Source organism: Leishmania donovani, chromosome 33, assembly GCF_000227135.1.
Source record: "Leishmania donovani BPK282A1 complete genome, chromosome 33".
Lineage (NCBI taxonomy): Eukaryota > Euglenozoa > Kinetoplastea > Trypanosomatida > Trypanosomatidae > Leishmania > Leishmania donovani.
In genome coordinates, this window is record NC_018260.1 from 491,903 (window position 1) to 518,478 (window position 26,576).

The 26,576-nt window shown below is 55.5% G+C and overlaps 8 protein-coding genes across 8 annotated transcripts; all 8 read left to right on the forward strand.

The window, feature by feature from the left end:
• Positions 1-1,054: 1,054 nt before the first annotated feature.
• On the forward strand, positions 1,055-2,299 carry LDBPK_331410 (cysteine conjugate beta-lyase, aminotransferase-like protein; the record flags this gene model as incomplete). The annotated part of the gene is made up of 1 exon (XM_003863919.1): positions 1,055-2,299. The coding sequence occupies one exon, from the start codon at positions 1,055-1,057 to the stop codon at positions 2,297-2,299; it is 1,245 nt and encodes a 414-aa protein (XP_003863967.1).
• A 758-nt stretch (positions 2,300-3,057) lies between these two features.
• Positions 3,058-3,885, forward strand: LDBPK_331420 (QA-SNARE protein putative; the record flags this gene model as incomplete). Its single annotated transcript, XM_003863920.1, has 1 exon — positions 3,058-3,885. The coding sequence occupies one exon, from the start codon at positions 3,058-3,060 to the stop codon at positions 3,883-3,885; it is 828 nt and encodes a 275-aa protein (XP_003863968.1).
• Positions 3,886-4,262: 377 nt separating this feature from the next.
• Positions 4,263-4,808, forward strand: LDBPK_331430 (hypothetical protein, conserved; the record flags this gene model as incomplete). Its single annotated transcript, XM_003863921.1, has 1 exon — positions 4,263-4,808. The coding sequence occupies one exon, from the start codon at positions 4,263-4,265 to the stop codon at positions 4,806-4,808; it is 546 nt and encodes a 181-aa protein (XP_003863969.1).
• Positions 4,809-5,290: 482 nt separating this feature from the next.
• Positions 5,291-5,782, forward strand: LDBPK_331440 (hypothetical protein, conserved; the record flags this gene model as incomplete). The annotated part of the gene is made up of 1 exon (XM_003863922.1): positions 5,291-5,782. The coding sequence occupies one exon, from the start codon at positions 5,291-5,293 to the stop codon at positions 5,780-5,782; it is 492 nt and encodes a 163-aa protein (XP_003863970.1).
• Positions 5,783-13,192: 7,410 nt separating this feature from the next.
• LDBPK_331450 (hypothetical protein, conserved) lies at positions 13,193-14,587 on the forward strand (the record flags this gene model as incomplete). The annotated part of the gene is made up of 1 exon (XM_003863923.1): positions 13,193-14,587. The coding sequence occupies one exon, from the start codon at positions 13,193-13,195 to the stop codon at positions 14,585-14,587; it is 1,395 nt and encodes a 464-aa protein (XP_003863971.1).
• A 644-nt stretch (positions 14,588-15,231) lies between these two features.
• LDBPK_331460 (hypothetical protein, conserved) lies at positions 15,232-16,506 on the forward strand (the record flags this gene model as incomplete). The annotated part of the gene is made up of 1 exon (XM_003863924.1): positions 15,232-16,506. The coding sequence occupies one exon, from the start codon at positions 15,232-15,234 to the stop codon at positions 16,504-16,506; it is 1,275 nt and encodes a 424-aa protein (XP_003863972.1).
• A 1,847-nt stretch (positions 16,507-18,353) lies between these two features.
• On the forward strand, positions 18,354-19,580 carry LDBPK_331470 (mitogen activated protein kinase, putative; the record flags this gene model as incomplete). The annotated part of the gene is made up of 1 exon (XM_003863925.1): positions 18,354-19,580. The coding sequence occupies one exon, from the start codon at positions 18,354-18,356 to the stop codon at positions 19,578-19,580; it is 1,227 nt and encodes a 408-aa protein (XP_003863973.1).
• A 4,408-nt stretch (positions 19,581-23,988) lies between these two features.
• LDBPK_331480 (hypothetical protein, conserved) lies at positions 23,989-24,870 on the forward strand (the record flags this gene model as incomplete). Its single annotated transcript, XM_003863926.1, has 1 exon — positions 23,989-24,870. The coding sequence occupies one exon, from the start codon at positions 23,989-23,991 to the stop codon at positions 24,868-24,870; it is 882 nt and encodes a 293-aa protein (XP_003863974.1).
• Positions 24,871-26,576: the final 1,706 nt, after the last annotated feature.

Consider the following 26,576-nt stretch of genomic DNA (forward strand, 5'->3'; position numbering starts at 1 on the left):
GAGAGCACCCTCGAGCTGCACCACCGGGTCCTCCAGACTCCCATGTGAAGAGCCTCCACACCATAGTGTGGCATGCCGCGGCTTGAAGCGACTGAGAGCGCGAAGCAAGGCACACGGGCAGGGTGCGCAGGGTCTCAGAAGGCCCTGACCTGAGGCTGGCCAACTTCCTCTCTTCGCCCATCCAGCATGCGAGTAACCCCCCCCCTCCCTGCCTACCACCCGCGCGGACGACGCCACCGCTTGTGCCCTCGAGCAGCACCCTGGCCGCGGCCCGCGTTGGATCGATGCGTGCAGTCCATCTGCGTCTCCGTGTGGGGCCGTTCACGGAGCACGCATGCGGAGAAGGGACGAGGAAGGGATGAGAAGAGCCCGTTCGGCGCATGACCCCGAGATGCAACGGCAGGGCGGCTCGTCCGAGACGACGACGGATGTAGCTGCAGTGCGGCAGAGGTGGATGAGCTGTGGCTGAGCATGCGTATACGTTTGCAGGCGTGACCTAGTGGTGCAGCGGCACGTTAAGAAATGGCCTTTCCAACTGACATCCGATGAGGGGTATAAGTCCGTCAGGTCGAGGAAGGAGTTTTTCTGTTGTTTTCGGTTTTTGTTTTCTGCGTGGTAACTGTGACTCGTTCCAGCGGGCCAAACTTCAAGTCCACGTCCTTGATCATGATGTCTTCCTTTCTTTGCCTTCAGAAAAATAAGAGGAACTGGTATGTCATGCGCTGCCTAGCACTTTTCACAGTGGTCTCTATCTGGACTTAGTCACGCAGTCCTGCCGTCACGCTTATCTGCTTGCAAACGGATGGTGCTGCGTTGTCACAATGTAACGCCTTTGCTGTAGAGCAAAGCTGTCTGCGGTTGGTTGAGCGCATCTCCAACTATGGCTTGTTCTCTCAACTCTCGTCTCTCTCTGTTTTCTTGACGACCTTGATTCTCTGCACAACCTCCAGGTGTTTGCTCACAGTGTGAGGCATATAAACCTATCTTCTCACCGCATCTCCATTTGTCAGTTTAGTATCGCGAATTATTTGCCACTTTCTAGACGCTCACCAAAATGTCGAAAATTAGCGCTGCTCAGCGTCTTCGAGGACTCTCGACCAGCTCGATCTGGGAGGAGATGACACCGCTAGCCAACAAGCACAAGGCAGTCAACCTCGGTCAGGGCTTTCCTAGCTTCGCTCCTCCTAGGCTTCTCCTTGAAGAGCTGGAGAAAGTCCTCCAATATAGTGAACAGGCGCCTCTTGCTCACCAGTACTGCCCTCCTCGCGGTAACGTGGAGCTCGTCACGCAGCTGTGCAAAAGTTACACGAAGCTTCTCTCCCAAGATATTCAGCCCTCCAACGTGGTTGTGACGAATGGCGTGACGCAGGCTCTCAACGCCATATTCCAGGCTTTTGTCAATCAAGGCGACGAAGTCGTCCTTGTGGAGCCTTTCTACGATGCCTACTACCAGGACATCTTTATCACTGGCGGGGTAACGAAGTATGTCTCTCTCCAGCCCTCCACGGAATCCGCTGAGAACTGGAAGCTGACCCGTGAGGCGCTTCTTGAGGTTGTTAACGAAAATACAAAGTTTATTCTCATCAACACGCCTCAGAATGTCCCCGGCAAGGTCTGGAACGTCGAGGAGCTTCAAATTATCGCAGAAGTTGCGAAGCAGTTTGACGTTGTCGTCATCTCAGATGAGGTGTACATGTATCTTACCTACGGCAAGCCCCATGTTTCCATCGCATCATTGCCAGACATGTGGGAGCGCACTGTTACGCTTTGCAGTGCTGGAAAAACTTTCTCGTGCACTGGATGGAAAATTGGGTGGGCTGTGGGCTGCGCTAAGCTGACTGCGCCGATTGCACAAGTTGTCTCCTACCAGTCGTTCTGCTGCTCTACACCGTTCCAGATTGCCATCGCCAGGGCTGCTGCAAAGGCTTCGGAAAACGGTTTCTACGACATCCTGCGCGACGAATACGCAGCACGCGTGGAGCAGGTGTCAAATATGCTCGCGGCCAGCGGCTTATGCCCGGTCAAGCCCCAGGGTGGTTTTTTTGTTCTCGCCGACATCACAAAAGTGGATCCGAAGCACTATTACGATGCCTCAAACAAGTCACAGGCAAAGGACTGGCAATTCTGTATGTGGCTTACAAAGAAAATTGGCGTTTGCGCCATTCCTGTGACGGCTTTCTGCCAAGAGGAGAGCAAGCCGCTTTACGAGAATTATGTCCGCTTCGCCTGCTGCAGGTCACAGAGCGAGCTGCATGCTGCAGCTGAGAGGCTTCAGAAGCTGCAGGACTATCTTCTCTGAAGCTGGTCCGCGCAAAACTTTTGTGTCGCCGTACCTCCCTTCTTTTCAAGTTAGAATATCAGGTGCTTAGCTTTTATTATTCCTCTTTCGTTTTTCTTTTTAAGTGAATCAGATTCTCTCTTCTTCCAAGGCACTCATTTTGTAGTTCTTGTTACCCCCTTCACTAGTATGAGTTGTAAGCGCCTGCGCATGACGTGTTTTTTCTTTTTTTTTTTGGTTGTCTGACCACTGAAGTTCTTCTTTAGATGCTGCTTCATTTCTTGCGATCACGTTAGTCAGAGGAAGGAAAAGAAAAACGGTGCTGCTTACGCATCGAAAGAAGCCTCATTGAGTGCATCCCACAGGCTTCAAGAGCACAATAGCAGATTTTTTTTTACCACTACGTTCCCTCCGTTTTTTCGCCGTGGTCGTAACAGCTTCTTTTTTTAGCAACTGCGCCTTCACTGAAACTAGCTGCATTCTCAGCCTTTCCGTCACGCCCGCCTGTCTCGAAATTCGAGTATGCTCGTAAGCTGTTTCTGCTTACTTACTCTTGCCCTCGCTGGGGTTGGGTCCTCTCTTCGAATTCCCCGAAAGCCATAATCGCCAGATACGTGCGCCAAGCCTCAGAAGACAACTTATAGGACATGATGTAGCTGACTGGCACCCAAGGCCTTGCTACGCCTCTCTTTTCGTTCACTTCCTTTATGCCATAACCCACTCCTCTCTTGTTACTTCTTGGTAAGGCCAACGCCAGAACGAAAGAGTCCATTAGAGCGATGGAACTGAAAGTCAGGGACCGCTCCGCCGAGTTTGCTGAGCGGCGCGCCACTGCGGGCACAAGGTGTCACCGTTCTGAATCTGCCGTACCAGAGCAGCCAACGGAACAGCTTTTTACAGCCCCGCTTTGGAGCAGACTCCCATCTGACTTTGAGGAAAACGCACTTGCACTCTCACATCAAATCGACCAGCTCCGTTCGAATCACCGCCTCTTCCTGAAGCCGAAGCTCCGCAGCAAAGACGAGGAGGACCAGCTGCGAGCTTTAATTGATAAGCAGGCAGTCGAGATTCAGGCCTTTCTCAAGATGTTGGAGCATACTATTGTTCTCGGCACCCAGCTCAAAAGCACGTACTCTGAGGAAGAAGGACGCATTGTCAAAAGCGTCCAGACGCACCTGACAGCTCGTTTCAAGGAGGTCGCTCTACAATTCAAGTCTACCCAGGAACTATTTGGAGCTGAGCTGCAACGGCGAGAGCAGAAGTCTAGCAAGTACATGAAGATTGGAAGCGATGCTGCCTACGAGGCGGTTCAGCAAGAGGAACGAACTGTCCAATTTCTCGAAATGGGCTTCACAGAGCAGGACGCACAGTCTCTCCTGATCGAAGATATGCAACGAAATCAAACGAGCAAAGAGATCAAGGATATCCTTGACAGCATACAAGAGATTCACCGCATGTTCGAGGGTCTTCACACCCTGGTAGTCGATCAGGGGACAATGCTGGACAGGATCGATTACAATGTAGACAAAGCATTGGTGAGTGCATCGAAAGCACAGATCGAACTGGAAAAAGCTCGCGAGAATCAGAGCAGCTGCATCCTTATGTAGCTTCGGCGCGTCTTGCTTTTGTCTACCCCTGCTCAGCAAACTGCACCACCATTTTTTCACTCTCCGCGCTTTTCCTTCTCGCCGCATACAAAAAGAAAACAATGCGAAGCAGGTCACTCCTTGCCATTGGTGCAGCTCGATCAAGCTCTCGTCTGCGCCGCATCGGCGAAAAAGTTTCTAGTCTGTTATTCTTCTCCATGCTCCCCATTTTTCATTACCCCTTTCTCTTCGCAACGCCATTTTATTTGCATAGCCTACAATTTACTCTCCGCTACCGTCAAAGCTGTCGGCTGCGATGTAACTCAGCAGCTGTTGCGCTCCTTTGTCATCACTCATTTACGCCTGAAGAAGCCTTCTACTCTCCGTGGCATTCGAAAATGAGGTCTCTCACAGATAATGAAACGAAAAAGCTCTTTGACAAGCTTGCACAGTACATCGGGGTCAACACAACACATTTGCTGGAGCGAAAAGGCGAGGAGGAGCACGTCTTTCGCCTCCACAAGAATCGTATTTGGTACATGCCTCTGCGTCTCGCAAAGCTTGCAAGCTGTGTGTCCAAGACAAATCTAATGGGTATCGGCGTTTTATTCGCCAAGGTTACTCACAACGGAAACGTACGCATTCAGGTGACAGCGCTAGAGTACATCGCGCAGTACTCACTCTTTAAGATTTGGGTAAAGCCGAACCAGGAGCAGAGGTTCCTGTACGGTGGAAACGTCAGTCGCGCAGGCCTTGGCCGTATCACCGAGTCGACACCGAAGTACCAAAAGGTCGCCGTCTTTTCAATGGGCGACATCCCATTAGGTTTCGGTGTCGCGGCCCAAAGCACGCTTGAGTGCCGAAAGTGCGAAATGAACTCGCAGGTGCTTTTTCATGAGGCGGATGTTGGTGAGTACTTGCGTGATGAGGCTCGCATGACATAGGAGGATCCCTTTAGCGAAGAAGCGGCTCTGCGTTCCACAGGCGCTTCCCGAGTCTCTCGTGGTTTGCAGAAGAGAGTTTGTCTGTTTATCTGACAGGCGGTTACGTGTGTGCGGCAGTGCACGTACCCTCTTGACGGCAACGTTTAATGCTGTTAATGCCCTGTAAAATGAAAGAAAAAGGTTTAAGCAGAGCGTGTCTGACGCTAGCGTCAGACACTTCTTCCTTCTTTTTTTTTCTGAGGATCCAAATCACCGTGAGCACTTCTCTCTGTTAGATCACTGCTCTTGTGCTTCCTCGTGAGACAGGCGACTCAAAGGGTTACGCAGTAGAGGCTGTTTGGCGGCACCACGATTGCGCATTGAGTATGGGCATTCTGTGAGGCGTTTATATGATGATTCTGTGGAACTTTCTCTTCCTTTCTTTCGTGCTGCCTTTTACGTGTTCATACCGCTTCGCTCTCCGCTGTTTGGTTTGCTTGCGCATGGTTTTCCTTAGGATAACACTACATTGCCTCTGCTTCACAGCACTACTGCCGTTGCGAAGGTCTCTTGCACACATAAGCTTGACAACAGCGTACCCCAGCGCTCTTGCATCCCCATCCACATTATTTGTGCACCAAAACAGAAAAGCGAACGGCGAGAAAGGCAGTATGTCGGCAGCTGCCAAGACAGTGCAGAAGTCAGTCGACCGCCTTCGCGGGCAGATGATCCGGACGGCCCGCAGATTTCGCGACTACAACTTTCGCCAGTATTTCGTGCAGCACGTCAAGGACGACTTTGCCGCACTTGCAAAGCTCTCTGAAGAAGAGCAGAGAAAGTTTTTGGCAACAGAGGGGCGCGATAAGCTGCGTCAGCTACAGCGGATGGCTTTAGTGAACCAGATGTATGCCAAGCGGCCTGTCTACTTTGACACTGCCGCACAGAAGCCTCATCGAAGGCAGGACGACGGCACGGGTAAGCCAGTCATAGAGTGAGTGTTATGAGCTGGACACGTAAGCCTCGCGTCTTCCGTTTCATTGAAAGCTGCTCTCATCGAGTCTATACCATACAGCCGTATCTACATCTCTTTTTATTTCTCTCTCTCTCGCTCACATACCTTCACAGTTACCGCTATCCTTTTTTTTCCCCTACACTAGGATGAGTGCGGTTATTGTTTTTGAGCGTCTGTTGGCTGCTGCTTCTTCGCACATTTGATACAGTCTCAGTCGTTCTTGCAGTGAGTAGAAGCGTGATGAGTGTTTGGTGAAGCTGTCGGTTCGCACACGTGGGTCACTTTGTGCCTATTCTCCTTCGCCATGCGAGATTTTGTAAGGGGTCTTGAGGGATGTCGCAGGCAATATGCTCAGATTCACCGTCTCTCCCGGAGGCTGTTTTATTTACAGCCGCTTCTTCCTCTTTCCGCTCAACGGCGTAACCGTGTTGACGAGGGGGTGTGTTTGGCACGATAAGATCGCGATCGGATGAAAGCCATCACCAACGTGCTTGTCACGGCAAGCACCAACTAGAACAATAGTTGTGTCATGAGCATATCTGCCGTCTCAATGACGCGCGGTACGCACAAAAAGGAAGAGCCACCATCTCCTCCAAAGCATGCCCTCTCTACGTCGTATAAGATTATTCCTATTTTCTTCTTCCTCACGCTCTTCCGCTTCTCTCTTGCTACCGCATGTCTACATCATCTCCTGCAATTTCGTCTTGGGCGTTCAGCACGTCTAGAGGGCCTCTCCAAACCTATCTGCACGCTTTTCTCCGCCCTTGGGGTACAACGAACATCCAAGTACGCAAGAGAAAGAAAACGAAGATTCACCGCTCTGTTTTGTGCAACGGAGCAGGGCGGCTGCGCGCTTCTGCGTACGTTCGCTTCCAATCCAAAAGGGGAAAGTGGAGAGTGAGCTGATGGCTTTTCTTCCTCTCAATCTTTTATTCGTTCTTATCTTCCCAAGGTCCCTACTGAGCCTTCTTACATTAATTCATGCCACTTCTGCCGGCTTCGCGCTCGGCATCGGCGCCCCTTTTTGAGTCCTTGTTGCTAGCAGCTCGGTTCGTCTTTTGCCATCAGCACGCCTTGTCCTAGCCTACGTCATATTCTCTGTCGCCTGTGCTCGCTTAAGGAGTTGTTTTGTTGAAAAGCCCTTGTTCTCCCCCCATACGCGCTTGCACAGAACCGAATCTGTGTTTCGACTCCCTTTTTTATGTTTTCACTTTCAGTGACGCTTTCGCGCCGACTGCTGCTGTTCGGCAAAGGAAGGGTAGCGAGGCGGCGTCCACACGAACTGCCACTGCTCTTTATGTTCTTCCTTGTGCTTTAATCACTCACCCTTTAGCTGCCATGCAAGCTCACGTACATGAAGGACTCCAACATGACGCACTCCCCTCATGGGGCAGCGCTTTCAACCGTCCAGCAGCTTCATACTCTTGGCTGTGTACTTTACTGATAAACAAAAGATACAGCGCCACAGCTACCGCTCGGGAGGCACATCAGCGGTACGCCACGCAAGTAGACGGCAAGAACAGCATTTTTATCGCCTTAACGCTGCGAAGCAGTAAGCAAGGTACGCACACCGACGCAGGTGCAGTAGCAAGAGTGCAGGCAAGCATGCCAGCATTGTCGTTTCCCACGTCGTCTTCGTCGGGAGCTCCGCTGCGGGCGCATCATATCCCGTTGCCACAGAGAAAGATGCGCTGTCGCCCTCGTCGCGGCGCCTACGGCAAACTGTCTTCCTTGCAGCCAACGGCGATCAAGCGCCCCTGGTGTCTGATGCCGCGCGCCAGCATGCAAGCCCAACAGCATCCACAATGGGTTGACCCTCGCCTGCGCTTTCGACGCTGGTTTATGATGGCGCTGCAGGCCTGCGGCATTTCTCTGGCCTGAGCGGCAGCAGTGCTAACCGAATCACGCGTGCCTCGTCCCAGAACGCCGCCGCTGCAAGCACGCGCAGCGCTGGCGTCTGCACCATTCTCCGTCGAGAATGGGGGCCGGAGAACCACCATAGGCAGTTTGAGAAGCCACGTGGCGCCTTCGTGTATGAGCTCTCTGATGCCACGGTGGAGGTAGTGGTGGCGTGGGCGTCTGACCTCGGGGAGGGGCTCCGTTCTCCCGGCACCTGGGGCGTTGTACCAGCAAGTGCCGCTATGATGTTGCTAGTGGCATATGCCTGTTGCGCTGCGCGCAGTAGTGAGCGCACCACTATCACAATTTTGTGTGCCGCTGACGCTTGGGATGGAGGTGCCAGGGTTCCGGTGCCGTGCATATCGTTGTCCCTGGTTAGTGTTCCGTGGCAGGGGTGGAATGCAGTGGGGATGGTATGGTACTCTTTTTGTGGCCTATGCGCAACGCTGCGTCTCATGGTTTTTGGACGGCGTCTCGGGTGGAAGAGGAGAGGCGGCGCCCGGGTTCTTCTCCAGCGGGCAGCTCAGCTCGGCAGCGGCAGTGGGGGGGGGGGTATGCCGGCTGCAGCAAGTTGTGCCGCAGAGGTCGAAGGTATGGGTAATGTGCTGGAAAAGGGGTCTGTCGGTTGGTCGCTGCTACAACAACTGGAATCTTCGCTGTAGTGCAAGGAGTACTACGCCGGCGCGGCCTCGGTGCTTGGCTTTGATGCTGGCACCTCACAACATCCGGGAAGCGCCAGCAGAGCGTGGGGCGGTCGGCAAATATCCGTCTTTCACGGCGGCCCACCGCCGCTCACAGGTACTGCGAAAGTCGGGTGCGATTGGATTGTCCTTCAGGAACTTGCTGCCAGCGGCAGCTGGTCAATGCGGCCTTTTTCGCGCGCGACAGCGGGCCGCAGCGCACCCCGACCATCGGCGCCGACGCGGGGCGGTACGGTGTTGATCGCGCCAGCCGCCTTTATCAGTGGGACACTCCGGCGCCCTGGCAAGCGGCGCCGGTACCGCAAAAAGAAATTTACCTTTCTGAAAGTGGGTGCGTGCAGCGGGCAACGGATCTCAACTATCTTATCCTGCAGTTGAAGCAGCGCATCATGTTTTGTCAGCAGAAAGCGCAATCGCTGCCGCATCACACGCGGAGACGACGGGCAGTGGTGGCAGGCAGCACTTCAAGACGCCGCCACGCGATGAAGACAACACCGAGGCGTCGCAGCCTGGCGGCGATGACAAGCTCGCAATGGTTGAAGACTTAAGTCTTGCCGGTGGTGAGCACAAGGGGACGTCTGATGAGCGCAAGGAAGCAGAAGCAGGTGATGCGCTGGGCGAAGCGAGTCTTGACGCCACTACTGGCGCCACCTCCACGCGTCGTCGTTTGCGTGCCTTCGTAGAGCCTGAGTGCGAAGTGGTCGGGGCGCTGCTGCCCGATTTCCCGCGGCATGTGGTGAAGGGCGCCTTCACTGTTACCCCTACGGGTACAAGTAATGCAAACAGCAGCAGCTGCAGCACCGAGGCAACAGGAACAGGATTAGTGGAGTCGCTCCGGGCGGCAACTGTAGCGACATGAACGGTGCTGTTCCTGTGCCGCGCTGGGGAGCAGGAAGCAGCGCTGCCCTGTTGGCGTCCGCCAACCGCCTCTCAACAGCCGATGCCAGTCGCTCTTCGGCAGCTGGAAACACCCCCGGCGAGAGCGGCGGCTACCCGGTGTTCAATCCAGCCCTGTGCAGCGTCACCTTCAGACCTGGCATGTTCGAAGAGTTGCTTCTGGCTGTCAATGCGCAGCACGTTGCACGGCCCTAAAACGGCGGTGAAAAGGTGGATGAGTGGCATCTGCTCCACAAGAACGCTCCCGCGATGTCGCTGCGGGGACAGCGCACCAGCACCACTGACGGCAGGGTCCGCGTCACACAAGAGGGAACGAAGCGTAAGCTCCTCTCGCCTTTACAGCGTGAGCGCGGCGTGCCACTCCGCCGCGAATGAGGAGGTAAATTAAGTCGAAGAACAGCACCTCTATCCGGGCTGGTCACCCCAGTGCCTGCGGGAGATTGTTGAAATTCCACTGGAGGTGTGGCCGACATGCGAGGATGTGAAAGAGCTTTTGCGGGGCAGACGTGTTGCGACCGTTATCCCGCTCTATCAGCTCCGCTGGTAAAGCGCCTCGCACCGACTGCAGCGCACTGCACGTGTTGTGGCAAGTGCGCAACCGTCGCCGCTCAACTCAGGCTTCGCGTTGCTCTCCACAGTGTGTGGCACCACGCTGGGCCTGTCGCTGCGCCTGCGGTGCGGCGCGATAGAGGGTGCCCTGGGGTACGCGAAGCAACCCGAGGTGGGCATGATCATCGCTTCCTCTAACCACAGCGCGCCACTGAACGGCAGCGCGACAAGGCGGGCGTGTGTGACAGATTCAGTGGGTGTCTGACGCTGGTATCTGCCGAAGCAGATGAGGACACCCTCAATACCGCGTGCCCTAATGCCTCGGTGTATCGGTGGTTGCGCATTCTCAACGGTGAAGTTGACCTTCACGGGATCATATCCGCCATGTTGCACCTGACGGAGTTCACCGAGAGCATGAGCAGCTTCTTGCTGCGAAGTAAAAGCGACTTGCTAGTCACGATGACGCGTCACTTCACCGCAAAGTGGGTCATAACAACGGTGGAGGCCGCTATGGCGGATCTGGACGCGCTTACCGGGGGTCTGCTGAACTTCAGTCATGCAGAAGGTGGCACGCGAGCTGCTCCATCCCTTCGCTCGCCTCGGTCACCTGCGCGGCCTCAGCTCTTTTCGCCGCATCCTGGCTCCTCGCACCTGGGTTGTTCTACTGAGAAGCGCATCAGTGGCCCGGTGTCTAGGCCTATGCCCCCGAGCCGCGCTGCAGCAACCGCGGTCGGGGCTACAGCGGGTCTGCCGCCAACAGTATGACACCGTCGCCTCTGCTGTCGTTACAGTGGCGGTTTCGGCAGCCAATCGCAGCAACGGCGCCAAACTACCTTTTACGAATCCGCTCGCGCAGTGCGCACTGCCACGCCTCACCGGAACCGATAAGTCGGCTGCCGTCATTGCAGCGAGGGCGTGCCGGGTCGTTTGACTCAGTAGGGATGGCGAGGACCACAGCGACGCGTAAAAGCGACTATCTGCCCTCTTTGCACGATGTCGACTCTACGCCGCACTTCCGGCTCTCCTGGCACGGCGTACGCCGCTGCTGGATGCGCACTGTACCCCGCGCGAAAGCCTCTCGCGCGCAGACATGTTGTGCGCTCTGCGTCGAAAACGCATTGCTCTCCTGCATGGCGGGCACAGTGTAGAGGCTACAGTGGCGGCCGCGAAGACGGTCTCCTCCTGCTACAAAGCCCCAAAGCCTGGGTGCAGGCAAAGGTAGTGCTTTGGTGCGCGAAGCGCAGCGACCTTCGTCATCTCCGCGCGCGGACGCGTGTGCACGTGTATGCCACGCCACAACTCTCCGTCGCTCGGAAGCGTGCCGTGACTCTGGCATGGGCCTTCTCACCCCTCCCACCTCTTTCTCCTTCCAACGTGCTCTCCTGGGAAATCCTTTGTATTGTTCTTGGTCTACCCCTCACCTGTCCCTCCCACTTGTCCCCCTTTCTCTCCAAAAGCCCGCACGTCTTGCGCACGCACGGGCCGCACGTGCGCGCCAAGAAACACCCTCGCGCTGCTTTCGGAAGTCCACATCTCATCATTGCGTCCATCCGAATGCCATCAGCCCGCCACAAAGCACAGCACCGACGGCGTGCGGCCAGAAGCGCCCCCGCGCGCTTCTTCGAAGATGCGGTCGCCTGGTGTGTTATCTTCTTTCTACTGGGTGCACCTGTGCTGCCCGTCTCGCGAGCGGGCATGACCCTTGTCTCCGCACTTGCTGTCGCCCTAACATGGCCCCTCCCTATTTCGACGTGGGCAACGCTCCTCACTACCTCGCTGCAGCGTGATCGTCAGAAGCAGCCGGCCATGAGCACAGCGGTGGACCTCTTCACCGCCCCAGCCGCAGTCCCATTACATGACGCACCCCTTGATGACACAGAGGTGAATGAGCACTGTGGTGGTGTAGGTTCGCGCACGGAGGGCATGCTCGCTGCTCCCGGATACGCGTCCGAGGACGCTGCGCAGTTGACCCGTTGCTTTGCCTTGGCCGCCGTCTTGCTCGGTGGCGGTCTGTTTGGACAGTTGGACTGGCAGGTCGCGTATCAAGTATGGCCCTACCCCTCCTTAAGCGCCTACGTAGTGGCCCGTGTTGCATTGGAAGTGTACGACCGAGTCGGAGGTGGAAGTGGCGTTCTTCACAGAAAAGAGGTTCAATGAAAAAAAAGATCAGGTGAAAAAGGAGAGGCGGGGCTGCATGCGTGTTTTTCCGCGTTTATGTGTGTGTTTGTGATGAGTCCGCTGTGGTGTCTCCCTTTATCTTTGCTCCCTTTCGTTGCTCGTCCCCCTTCCCCCTCCCTCCTACGCCACGCTTCAGCTGGGATTGTGCTCATTTTGTGCTGCTGCTCTGTACGGTGCATGAACATCACGTTAGGATGGCGCACATGTTGCCCTTACCTCCTTCCCCTGTACAGTATTCCTTTTCTTATCATTGGATGCGCTACTGCACACTTTTGGTTTTCTCACTGATATCCTGGCACTCATTTCCCGACGCGTCTCAGACGGTGGGCGCACTGCCTCGCTTGCGCGTGCGTGCACATGTGCGCGCAGCACCAACGTGTATGTGTGCTATGCCGAAGGGAGCTCCTGTGCTTCCCACAAGAAGTTACCTCAGCTTTTACGGTTTCTTGTCCACCCCTTCAATTTACTCGGCAACTTGCTCATAAAGGTGGCGCTTGCGCTGCTGCTGCGAAACAGTGCATCAGCAAAGGTATTCAAGTCACTGCGAGAGAACAGTGCCGGCCCTCCTCGTCTTCTCTCCTCGCCTCTTTTACTCGCCCCCCCCCTCACTGATGCACAAGCGTGCAAGCCGCTGTTGCTCGGATGAACTCCTCCCCTCCTTCTAAGCACATGTGCGCGATGTGTGCCCTTCGCACTTGATTCAGCTTCTTTCTCGCCCCTCCGCTACTCTTTCCATACACATGCAACACCTCAGCTCTACGTCTCACTCACCTGCACAAGTCGCGAAGGTGCCTGTCCTACACAAGCACACAACGTGCCGCACGTGCTTCGTGTGGTTGCGGATTCAGAGCGCAGCCGCTGCGTGGGAAGCCATGGCTGACGCAGCGGCGCGGGAGCGCATACTACGTATGCAGCTGTCTGCGGCGCCGCTGCAAGACGTCTACGGTGCCTTTTCCCCGTGGCAGCACCTCTCCACCTCTGTTCCTGAGCTTGACTCTCTCCTCAGCGTGGCGGGTGTATGTGGAGGTGTCTCTGGCAGCGACGCTGGGAGCGGCACCGAGTCGGCCATTGGTGGCCTCCCTGTTGGTGGTCTTCACGAGCTCTACGGACCGCCCCTGTCCGGCAAGTCGTGGCTACTTCGTCGTGTTGGCGCGGCCTACGTGCGGCGCATGACGATGTGCCGGCAGTGGTACCATGACGAGCTGGAGCTGGCGTCGAAGTGGGCAGTGGAGACGCCGAGATCCACGCACACGTATGATGATGAGGCACATGCAAACAAGGATGATGAAGGCCTGTGCAGTGAGGGGGAGGTCGCCGACACTTGGGCAGACTCAACCGGTGCCTCGCCTGTGACTGCGATGGAGGAATGGGATCTTTATGTGTGTCTGGTGAGCGGGGCCGGTGCTAGCAGCACGACGCACCAGCTCACAGCAGCGCCGCCGTCACCCTCGCTGCTGTCACCCGATGTGCGGAGTTGGGTGGAGGAGCTTGTTGCCCCCTTTGACTCCTCTTCAACCCTAGATAGGCAAGGAGAAGCCTTTGTTACCGGGCCTGCGCACTACCATGCATCGGAGCACCGACGGCAGCAGCAGAGAGACTACGCCGAGCAGCACATCCACTTCTGTGTTGTGCGTTCCCCCAATGAGCTTCTCGCCTTCCTTGAGCACCTCAGCGGCGATGCGGCATTGGCGCCATCCGCGGGCACGACCTTCGCAGATGCAGCCCCCTCTATCGTTCCTCCTGCACCTCTTGTAGCGTCGCAGCAGCAACTCTCATCATTACAGTTGTCCTGTGGTTCTTCGACCACGACAGCGCGAGGGCAGAAGCGGCGTCGCTCTCCACGCACCGCGGTGTCTTCCTCCTCATCGGTTTCTCCTTTCCGTGGAAACTTTCCACAGCGCACCTGGCGGCTGCAGCGGCAGCGACTGCTCCTGCTCGACGGCCTCGATGCGCTGTGGCTGCACCCCAGCCTGGGCAACCACTGCGCGACCCACACAGGGCAGTGGTTTGCCGAAGAACTGCATCGGCGATTGCGGGCAGTGGTGTTGCCGCGGCTTAGCTACGCTGCCTCAAATAGCGCCGTTCTGACGCCGTCATATGCTACCGCTGCTGCTTCTCCGACGTCTTCGCACCCTTATCACACGCTCTACTCCACTGTGGTTTTCACAAATGGCTGCAATGGCAGCAGTCGCGGTATTCTGAATCCGCAGCAACTGGAGGCTCGCCTGGCTGGGCCAGTAGGAGGAGCGAAGGGCTGGATGGCGACGCTGCCACGGCCCTCGGGAAATGCGGTGTGGTGCAGGGCAGCGGACACGCGATGCTTGGTCGAGCCGGCGCACCCGGGGCTGGTGTCGTTGCCAACACCCAGCTCCTCCTATGTGTGTCCAGCGAGGGTTTCGCACGGGCCAGGCGCCATGCGTCAAAGCAGCCGTGGCATGGCCAAGACCTTTGGCCCGTCTAACACCAACTCTCTAGAGTCTCTCGTGACGGTGGTGAAGGGAGGCTCGCGCGTGGCGGCAACGTGGTTACTACGTGACGTCGCGGGCGGCGCGCAAGAAAGTTGAGGTGCGAATCTCGTGCGCACTCTAAGCGCGCACGCCTTATCGTACTCTCCCCTGCGCGTACCCTGGGGCGTCGCATCTCGTAGCGTTGAGCCATCCGTGAGTAATGTCTTGGCCACTTCGTCTCCCCTTCTTCTCCCCCAGCCACTAGACAGACACGGGGAAAGGGGCAACACGAAACGCTCATACACCAAGAAAAAAAAAGAGCAACACGTATGTAGCTCCTCTGCTGTGCTTCCGTCTCTCCACCCCCACATGCACACATACGCACACTTTTTTTTGTTGCATATGTATGCAGCAGACGGGGAGGAAAGCAGTTGCCTTCCTCAACATATATATATATATATTGCTATGTTTTCTTTCTGCAGCATCGTCGTCCTAGCGCGGTCGCACAGGCACACAGCGCTGCGACCTCTCTCTCTCTCATAGCCTTCACCACTGTTCTCAATCAAACTCTTGCCCTTCTCCTTGCCCACTCTTTGGCATTCCTTCTCAACGGGTAAGTCTGCTAAAATTGTTTTCTTCATTGAGTCTATGTGTGATTGCGCGTGACGTGATCATCTGCAGCCTAGTACATTACAGCGTTGACTTACCGTTGTATATATATATATACTTGTCCCTGTCTGCCTCTCTCTTCTTGTACCCAGATGTCCATCATTTACGTGGATGAGCTAGCCATCCGGCTGCCGTCGGATGTACGCAACACCTTCAACCCATTGTGCGCTTTCGGCAGCAGCAGCAACAGTGGCGCCAACCCCCACAACAATAACCGCTGTTCTGCGCCTGTGATGGGGCTGCGGGAGGTGCAGTCCGGCCACGTGCTTCTGCCCATTGACGCCGAGGGCTCAATCGTTGTCACCCCTGGACAGCGGTACACCGTGGTTCTTGTTCGCGAGACCCGCGGCGGCACTGTGGCGTCAGCAGCTGCACCACCAGCCAGAGCAGAACTCTCAGCTGCAAGCAATGGTCATCAGAACAGCGCTGACAGTAACACCGACAAAAAGATAAAGAGTGCGGCACCAGCGAAGCCTCACCAACCGCATCAGCAGCAGCAGCCCGTTAAGAAGCCCGGCTTGCCGCGTGAGGCCTCTGCGGCAGAACCCCTAGCGCAACCAGCCATGCCGCCTGCCCAGAAGGCGAACTTGTCCAAGAAGGAGCGCAAGGCGGCGCGCGAGTCGGCCGCAGAGGAGCACGTCTACGGGGGTGCGGCCCCGAGCGTTTCTACTGTAGCACAAACAGAGCAGCCCAGCAAGAAGCGGAAGCGCCAGGACGACGGCGCGGCACAGGCAGCGCAGCAGCAGCACCGGCAAAAATCATCCCCCACTTTGAATGCAAGGGTCGAGTCGGCGGACACCGACGATGCGCCGCTGATGGCGGCGTACAGGAGCTCCCAGTCGCACACTTCCTCGCGTACCTCCCCAGTGATGGAGCCGTCAACATCTGCTGAGAGCAGTCGCCACAACAGCAAGCGTGGCTCGCTCCGCAGCAAGACAGAGACAGTAGTGGCGCCGCCTCCGCCAACGCGCCGCAGTCTTAGCAGCATCGACGGCTACGATGACGAGGAAGGCGCGCAGCCGCTGGCGCAGTTGTACAGCGCCCAGTCCGCGGCATCGCAGCCCCCAGTTCCTGAGCCGAAGCATGCAGGGGAGGAGGAGACACGCATAACCGCCACTTCCAAGAAGCGCCGCTCCCCCTCGGAAAAGACGACGAAGCCGACTTCTGCTAGTACTGCAGCACCGACAGCCGCTCCACGAGTCCCGTCCCCACCACAGCCAGCGACATGCACCGCAGCGGAGCCAGCAACGAAGACGCTGCGCCAGAAGAGCGCCAGCCCAGACAGAGTTCCCGTGACGCTGCCGCCGTCGTCTCGGACGAGCACCGTCCGTCGCGTTCCGCTAGACACATCAAGCGACTCGGATTAGAGTACTGCCATGAAGGGAAAAGAGCGCAAGCGTCGTGCTCTCTCCATGGCAGCGCAAGAGCTACGCCACATATCGCCATATGAGGCACATGGCACACGCGCAAGCACACGGAAAGCGCCAAATGTGCATTTTGTGACGTGATGATGGCTGGCGGTGGCCTGCGTGCGTATGGCGTGTACGTGCCGTTCGTAAACCGTGGTATGGGACCGTGCGATTCACTCACGTAAAAGACTTGTAAGCGATACAAAGCACACAGCTGTAAGTGAGAGTGAAGATGCATGCGTGATCTGCAAGAGATGAAAGCTACACCGACTCCTTCGTCCTTCAGGCACGGCTGCTGCACATGCTGCCGTCGATCGAAAAAATGCAAGAGAGGGCTGAAAAGGCGGCGCGCTCCGTCTGTGCGTATCTCGAGGGCGTCGCAATCACCAGCTACCGCCAGCGCCACTCCGTCGCCGCTGCAATGCAAGTTACCTCTCGATGTGCCACATCTTTCCCTTTCATCGTTTGACTCTCAAGCAGCAAAAAATATCTATTTCTCTACCTGTTTCTGTCCCTGCTCTGCGGCTTGCCTGCCCCCCCCCCCGCACTGAGGGAGCATTATCGAGAACAACGACAACGAGCAAACACCTATCATAGAAATTGTCTTAGTTCCGCGCTCGCATCTTCACCGCGTCCCCGCCACTACTGCCATCGCTGCCATATCAGTGTCGTTACAGCCCGTAAACTGTTGCAATAGGAAGCAAACAAATAGTTGCATGTAGGGAAAGGAAAACTAAGGGGGGGGGCACAACGTGTAAGCACTCCCGTTCTCCCACCCCTCACTCCTCGGCACAGCCCGTCACCTACCTAAGGACAGCTGGTTTCATCTTTAGCGATTGCCGAGCCCCCTTCTTCCCTAACCCACCCAAACTGCTCACTTACGACCATCACGCACCCTAGCCTTCATCGCTGTACAGATTTTCGATACACACGCAAGCCTTCTCGCACTAACCTCACTCATACAAACCGCTGGAAAGGACGGTGTCACCACCGAGACATCCACAGCATCTTTTTGCACTTGAGCATCACGGGCCGTTCCCCATCCCCATCTCCCTCTCCTCCCTTTCTAGTGTTTTCGTTGGGTGATTCGGTGCCTCCCTCTCGAGACCCGCCACGCTTGTGCTCTGTGTTTCTTCTTTCGTTTTTTTTTTTTCGGGAGCAGCGCTGTGCTCCACTAGTCTCTCCCGTGGCGGTGTTACGCACACGCTGGGGATCCTACGTGACCTCCACCCTCCCCGACCCCGCCCACATAAACATCCCCGCCAACACGGAAGGAATCCTCAACGTTGCCTTCTCTTTCTTTTCTTCGTTCTTGCCTCTCCCCTCTCACCCACTTCCGATCCCTTTACTTGTTCAATATACACACACGCAGGGGCTCACGCTGGCGCACTGCACTTCATCGCTCTCCCCCTTCCATAAACCTGCACACCCCAAACAGACATACGCACACCCACATTTGTAGACCTGTTTGCACCCATCCGCGCTACCTCGGCCTCCCGCGGACGCTCCCCCTCCGCCCATTCCATCTATTTCCTCGATCGATTTGTCGACTTGTTGATTTGCTTCTTTGCCTCTTCCCAGCACCAGCACCGCCCGCACACGCACACCTTTTTTCCTCCCGCCATCGCAGCCGTGCCACGAATCGGTTGACTGGCTTGTGTTCAGTGTGTGTTCAGTGTGTGTGTGTGTACGCACCGTCGACTCTGATCTTTGTCCTCCCTGCCCCCCTCCCCCGTCCCCTTTGGGCGTAGCTGAGTTTCGAAGGTCGCGGAATCGTACATTGCAGCTTAGTGCGCAACGCAAAGATGCCGGCCACCAAGTCATTAGCGGAGCTGCAGGCGGAGGTCTGCCGCCTGGATGACCGCTACCTTCTGGAGCGCATCATCGGCGCCGGATCCTATGGCGTTGTGATTCGCGCGCGTGACACCAAGAGCGACAACCGCCTTGTCGCCATGAAGCGCGTGAACAAGGAAATCTTTGAAGAAGTTATTCTGGCGAAGCGCATTCTGCGCGAGATCAAGCTGCTGGCGCACTTCAATGACGACAACATCATTGGCCTGCGCAACATCCTCACCCCGGAGGACCCGGAAAACTTTGACCACTTCTACATCGTAATGGATATTATGGAAACCGACCTGAAGCAGGTGCTGCGCAGTGGGCAGGAGCTGACGGAGGCGCACATTCAGTTCTTCATCTACCAGGCACTGCGTGCGCTGCACATTATTCACAGCGCCGGCGTTATCCACCGCGATATTACGCCGGCGAACATTCTGGTCAACACGAACTGCGACTTGAAGATTTGTGACTTCGGCCTGGCGAAGGAGGAAAACGATCAGGGAGAGTACATGACGGACTACGTGACGATGCGCTGGTACCGTGCGCCGGAATTGGTGATGGAGGACAAGGACTACTCAGCGCAGATTGATGTGTGGGGCATCGGCTGCATCCTCGGCGAGCTACTCGGCTCTCGGCCGCTCTTCCAGGGAAAGGACCGGGTGAACCAGCTGGACAAGATAGTCGATGTGATCGGTACGCCATCTGAAGAAGACATCAACTCCGTAGGATCGTCTGCTGCGCAGAAGTACCTCAAGAAGAAGAGTCACCGACCGCAAGCTGACTGGCGCCAGCGCTACCCGAAGGCGTCTCCAGAGGCGCTCGACCTGCTGCGCCACATGCTGGTCTTCAACCCGAAGCGGCGAATCACGGTGCTGCAGGCGATGCGTCACCCGTTCCTGGAGCAGCTGCACGATGACGCGGATGATAACCTCAGCTACGCTCTCTTCCGCTTTGACGAGAACGAGCAGAAGACGATAGTGGATGTGAAGCGCGCCATCTACGAGGAGAGTGTCAAGTTTCACAATGAACATCCATCCTCGATGCGGGCAACGACCATGTACAGCGCCTTCAACACCCCCAGCGTGGCCGCACCGAGCGTGGCAACAGAGGGCGAGGGCCGCTCGGCGCAGCAGACGATTGAGAAGAACATTCCCGAGAACGTGGCAGACGGCAATTTTGACCGCGAGCAAGTCTGAAACGACTGGCGGCACGTGTAAAGTACGGAGAGTGACGTGCAACACAAAGAGGGGCGAGAGGGTGCAAGTGGGAGACGCAGCGGATGTCCAGGAGCAGAGGTGAAGGCGCCGCAGCAAGAGAGAGAGGGGGGAATAAAGCAAGCTACCCTATCTTGCATAATAATGCTAACCACTTTTTGGCCTCTCTGGCATCCTTCTTTGCAGTTTGCACTCCTCTGCCACTCTCATGGTTGTCCTTGGCTGCACTCCTTGGCATGCTCACGCATACATTCACGCCTAGGAGAGAAGTAGCGAAGAGAAGCGAGACATGGACGGGAGACGCGGAATGCTCTATAAGACGAGAAAGAAGGGCGTAGCCCACAGACGCGAACCTCCACAGAAAGAGCGAAGACACTCGAAGGCATCACCTGCCTCTGTCGTGAAGGCCGCTATATATATATATATATATATGCTGTTTGCTGTATGTTTTGACGGCGTTTCCGTTTGTATTTATGAGTGACGTCGTCCTCCACCCTCTCCCCCTCTCTCCTCCCCCCCCCCGCGCATCATGATAAAGTCACTTTGAATTTTATTTCCTCTATATATATATTTTTTTTTTCAGAATTATCAGCCCCTCTCCCGCATGTTCTCTTGAAAACATGATGAAAGGTTGTAAACGCCTCTCACCGTGTCTTTATGTTGCTCTCAACGCTGATGGAGGTGTGTGCTCCCACACTCCAAAGGGAAGCAACCAAGAAACAGGAAGGTAAGGTAAGAAAGACAACGTGGGATTGCTCCTGCTTCAAGTCACATCCCCCGCCCTCCTCCACGCACATGCACACACACGCACACAGCCTATGAGAACGCGGAGCGTCCAGGAAGGTTGTGTGTAGCCGTCGTGTGTTTTACCAGATTTGCTTCTGCCCCTTTGTCCGCATCCCCCTCTTTTCGTATCTGCCTCTCATATGGGCATCACTGGCCTCCACCTCTTTCTTTCCCTCACGCTCTCTCTTCGGTGGTAGTGTTGCGGTGTCTCTTTGCATACGTTACTTTTCAAATTCTTCTTGAAGGTCTCTCGCGGGGCACGCTTGTATATTTATTCATATATTTATGTGTGTGTCTGTGTCTGTGTCTGCGGTGGTGATAGTGTCTGCGCTTGTCCCCCTTTTTTGAGCGGCTTGTCGGTATCTCCTCCGAAACTTTGTCTCTTCTCTCGGCTTACTCGCCCTCGTTTCCTCGTCTTGACATTATATATATATATATATATTATTGCTTTTCTCTCTTCGCCTCTCCTCCACCCTTCTTTCATCTCCCCTCCTCTACTCTTCTGTATGCGTGCGTGCGTGCGTGTGTGTGTGTGTGTTTAACGATCTGAAGGGAAGCAAAGTCCGACGTGGTGAGGAAGACACAATTGTGCTCGGCGCTCGATGCTTGGACTGATCATGCTTTTCTAAGGCGATTACCGTTGAAGAAACACAGATGAAGGGAACAAACAAAAGAACAAAAAGAAAACAAAGAAACGTGAACACGAAGAGTAAAAGTGTTGCTCACCCCCCACCCACACACAAAAAAGAAAAAACAAAGGCTCATTACGCTGCTGCTGTTTTGTTTCACGTTTCCTCGTGCTTTTTTTTTCCCGGCTGCTGCGTTGGGCTTGATCATCTATTTACTCTCTTCTTTGCTTCTTCCTTGTTTGACGTGCGGCTCACTCTCGCTCTTTCTGTGTTGTTGTGGCTCATGTTCATCCGCATGCACCAGCTTCTATGACTGTGTGTGTGTGTGTGTCGATGTGTTTGTGTACGTGGATAGAGGGAGGCACGGAAGAGGGAGGAAGGTTTCTCTGCGCCTTTGATGATGCTGTATCGTGTCTGTACCTCTCGTCATCTGTTTCGCAAGAGTATCCCTTGTCTCTTTTTTTTTTGATTCTCCTCCCCCCTCTACCTCGGCAATTTTTCGTTCCTTCTATGGTTTCACTGCTCACTGCTCGTGCATGGCTCACGTTAGACGTATATGTTCTTGAGCTGGGTTGCGGGGTGGAGTCGGATCATGGGGTGTTATACCGTTCTCTAATTTTTCTTCGTCCTTTTGAGAGGGGCTGTACTCCTCCTACGATATATATATATATATATATATATGTAGCGATAGACATGCTGAGAGATGTTTTTCCTTCTTTTTTTTTTTTCGCACACCCTCCCCTCCCCTCTTCCTTTTCTTTTTGCCCTGTGTCTCTATTCCAGTGGCGATTTCGCTGATTTCTTTGTCGTGCTGTTATCTTCGTTCGACGTGTAGCCCTCTTCCCGTGTGGGTGAAGGGGGAGGGCGTTGTACCCATGCGTTGCCGGTGTGTCCTTTCGCTCTCTGGTTTTCCATCCTGCCGTTCCCCTGTCCTTTTTTTTGTTGTTGTTGTTTTGCTTTCTGCGTTCGCATAAGAAAGTGGTGTGTGGTAGTGCTGTTTCTTCAGGGGCCGCATTTTCCTTCATCACATCTCCCCCCCCCTCCCCGCACGCCTGCAATTCCCTCCCGCTCGCGTACTGCGGGCCTACCCCGACGTAGAAGCTTCATTTGTTTTTGTTTTTTCCACTTCTTACTCTTCGTAGAAACAGATCAGAGGAAAGGCATGAGAGAGAGCAGATGGGAGGGGAAGGGCAGTGATGGTGGAGAGTGTTGGCGTGTGAGAATGGGGGAGGCCATGAAACGCAGCCGCGATTGAGGCCTACGTACTTTATTATTGCTTCTTTTTTTGTGCTGGTCGTTTCCATCTGCCTCTCTCTTACCGGCGACAGTCGACATATTCGTGAAGTCGTGTCTTCAATCGGGAGAGCCGGGTTCATCTGGCGCTGCATGCGTCAAAGGTTGATTTGTTGTTATATGTGCCCTGATGACGGCGTAGCGCCTCAGCGTGCTCTTGGGATCCAATACTCGCTCTGTTGTGGGAGAAGCCAGGCCGCTCCTCTATCCCCTGCCAATGCCGAGCCACTGCTGGTCGTGGCATGGCCAAGTGCTTACGATGTGGGGAGGTCAGAGCGATGTGCCACTACTGGTGTCGGCGGTGTGGTTCTGGATAGCGTTGCATCGGAGCGACCTGCAACAGCGAGCACGTTTGTACGAGTCCATATGGACAAGGTATCATCATGACTGGAGCTCATCTCACCCGGCCCTCGCACTGCCCACTGGTGCGGAAAGCCGGGGCCACCCCGAGGGGGCAGCGCCAGGTGGCGAGCGGCATGATGGGAGGAGCAGTTGTGAGGCGACCCGTGAGGCGGGGGTAGGCAGATTATGAGGCCGAGGCCGTGCTGTTATAGCTGAGCCTTCATTGCTGTAACGCGTGTCTATGGCTGCTTCGCATCAGGCGATGGGCCTCGTGGCAGGCCGAGGGTAGCGCAGCGTGTAAGTCATTTTTGTATGGCAAAGTGAAAATTTGAAGAAAAGTTGTCGTGGCTGTGCACGATTGGTGGTTCCTTCTTCTCTTTTTATTCCGGCTCTCGCCGAAGAAACTTAACACCTGAAGAAAAGAGTTAGCAGGGACAAGTGTACGCATAAAGGAGAGGAATGACGACCAACTCGGTGGCCTCCACTTCCACGGCAGTAGTGCCCGGAGCCTACGTGGGTTGTCCTAACGACGTGTGTTCGTGCTCCCTCTCCCTCCCTCTCTCGCAGCCCTTCGTGGGCTGTTGATCGCAGCCTAGAGTAAGGTCTGCTCCATGCTAGGGGCTGTCACACGTTGATGAGGTGGGGCTTGTGCACCTGCCAGCGTGTGCGTGTGTGTGTGTCTCTCTCCCTCTCTGCACCTCGAAGGCGAATGGGCTCGCGCGCCCTCAAACCATTGTTTACACATGCATACAACCCTACTGCATCCACCTTGACCTCTACCTCCTTCGCTCCCTGCATTCTCTCTCCTCCTTCGTGGTGTCTCGCATATTTTGTTTTCGCTGCCTTTGTGTTGTTATTTGAAACCGGTGGATGTATGTATGCTTGTGCGCTTTCCTGTTCCCCGCTGTCGCTACGCGTGACCTCCACGCTTTCTGAATGGATCGCGCTAGCCTCCGTGAATTCCCAGTCGTGGTCTGCACAATCTTCTGATTTTCCTGGGTGTTCGTGTGTGTTTGGCGCCTCCTTCCTTCCCCCTCTCCTCACAGGCCGCCGGCGATAATAGGTGGCGCGCGTCGTGAAACCCGGTGTACAAGTTTCAAGCTGCACTCTTTCTTATCAACAAGCGCTTGACTCATCTCGGTTAGCGTACGCCTTGCGGCATAGTTGCCGAAGCGGCTTCTGTGCATCGCAGGTGCCTCCCTCGTCTTACTTCTAAAGCACACACCACCGACACTGACAGGCTCTTCTCTTATTCTTTTTGTTGATTTCGAAGAGCGCTGCAGCGTCTGTCCTCCCCTCCCCCCTCTGCGCCGTACGCAGCAGCAGTAGCAGTGGCCACCATGTGGACCTTGTCCCGACACTGCTTGGCGGCGGCGGTGCGCACAGCGGTGCTCTGCCAGAAGAAACAGACAGCCGCGGGGTACATGGCGAGTGCCGGAAAGGTGGGCAACGAGGAAAAATGGGCGCAAGCCGCCATGGAGTACATTCACGAGAAGAACCACGTGAATGATGCGCGGAAGCGACAGCAGGACGTCGACCAGGAGCGCAGCATCGCTAACGCTTACGACCGTTACTCCGCTGTATCGGAGGCGAAATTTGACGAGCGCCTTTCGCGCCTCATCGCGCGCATGTCCGAAGCGCTCGAGGAGATGCGAAAATTGGGCCTGGAGGAGGCGCTGGAGGAGGCGGTGCTGCTCAATTCGGAGCAGCCGCCAGGCCACTACCGCCGCCCGTCCCTCACCCCTCCTTTGGTGGGGTACGAGCCAGGTTTCGGTCTTGACGTGCCTCAGCTGCGCAGTCAGCAGGCCGAGTACCCGCCACTGCGCCGCCCGACGGATTGGCTGGAGTTTGGCGAGGGTGGTGCAGATGACTTCCCGTATGTTGACACCCACAAAATCGAGGATTTGACGGCAAAGCACGAGGCACAGCTGGAGGAGCAGCACGGCGTCTTGCGGGAGGCTGCGCCACTCACGGGTGTGGAGGGAGAGGGATGGGAAGCTTACGTCGCGCTGCACCGTAAGGCACTTGCCCGTCAGCACCTCATCATGGACCTGCATAACGACCCTGAGCTGCGCGACAAGTACAATGCTGACGAGGCCTTCCGTGCTGCGGAGTGGGAACGGCGGGGCATGGGCGCCTTGAGCATTGAAGCGCCACTGGAGCGCGATGTGGAGCTGCACTACGCCCAGGTGCCTGCCTACGAGGCGTTCCGCTCACATTGATCAGCAGCAACAACCACAACGCAAGCACGCCGTGGTGCAAACGGATCGGTTCGTTGCTCGGTGTCGTTCTTGCCCTTGCTATCGCCATTGGTAAGGAGAAGCGGCCGCTCGTCAAGCACCTTGCGCAGCCGTGTCCTTTGCTTCTCTGGCTCCATGCCCCTGTGGCGCACGCGCGTGTTGCTCACCCTTGCGTTTTTGGTCTGGAGATGGACGTGTGTGGAAAGGGGAGGAGAAACCTTGGCCTTCTCCCAGCTTTGATCTTTACATATTCTTTGTGTACGTATGTGCATGCATGTGTGTTTGTGTGGGTGGGTGGGCGTGTGCCGGCGTTTTCCACAACGAAATGTTCACATGTCTGGTCAACAAGTCACTGGAAGATGCGAAGCGTGCAGCTGCCGCGCTTTGTTTTACCTTCTCGCCACCTCCGCGTGCCATGGGCACTCACTCAGCACAGGAAAAGTTCACGCTGCTCGCACGTCTGCCTCGGTACATGCGTGGGTGGGAGTGGCAAGTGGAAGAGGAGACAAGTTTTTGGCACGGCACTGTGGTAAAACTGCAGTGCAGCGTGCTCCTCTCTTCCTGGGGCCTCGCCCGCTCTATCTGTGTTTCTCTCTCTTCTCCCTCATGTCATCGCTGCACCTTCTCTCTCTGCGTGTTCCCTCCCTGCTCTTCACCCCCTCCTCCTCATGACTGCGCATGCGGCCGCTCTCATCCGGTGCACTGTGGTGGGGTCAACTCGTCCTAATCCTTTTTTCGTTTGTCTTCGTGGACGTATCGGTGCGTCAAGTCTTCCACGCCTGCGCTGTGCCTCCGGCTGTCGCAGAGCTCCTCACATGCGGGAGCAACACCGAATAGGCCAGCCCCTCATACGCAAACACACAAGAGAGCGATACATATAAATACAGGAGTAAGCGAGGCCCTGCTCCACACACCGGTGGAAAACAGAGGGAGAGAAGGCTAAGGTTGCAAGTGTGTGTCTGCGTGACTCAGGCACAAAGCAGTGGAAGCACGTTGGCCACCTTACCCTCCCCATTTTTCTCTGTCACTGGCCAGCTCTTGCGTGAGGGGTGCGCTCCGCCAAGGCCCGTGGCTCGGTAGCCGTTTCGAGGCACAGTTGACGCCCCTCCCGTTTCAACGCACGCTCTTGTACTGTTTTGTTGTTGTTCCTTCTTCATGGTGTGCGCGACTGTGTGCGTTCCCTTGTCTGTCTCTTGGCCTTCACCTTATTAAAGAGGTCATCACACATAGCCAAAGGGGGATAAAGCTGTAGAGAGTCATTATAGCAGCGCACGCTTGTAAAATATCGAAGAAAAATCAGCGTGCTGCTGCTGTTTGCCGCCGCGTGACTTGTGCATGGAAGACCTCTTGTGCGCTGTGCACATTGGACTCGTCGTACTTGTTTATTGCTGTTACCTTGTGCACGACTGCAAACTGCCGATCCCTCTTTCCGGTTGTGTTCTGTGCATTTATATTTATATTTCTTTGTTCCTCTGCATTCATACATATATATCTGCATATGTATATATATATATATATATGTAGTCGCCCTCTGTCCATTGCACGCCTCTCTCCCCCACCCCCGTTCCTTTCTTCTGTCAGCTTCCAGTGTTCTTTCTTTTTGCCATATCGGATGCTTTGTTCCTAGCAGAAGAAGAGCGGATCTGGGCATCTTTTATGTGTTGTCTGAACTAATCTAAATCTTTATT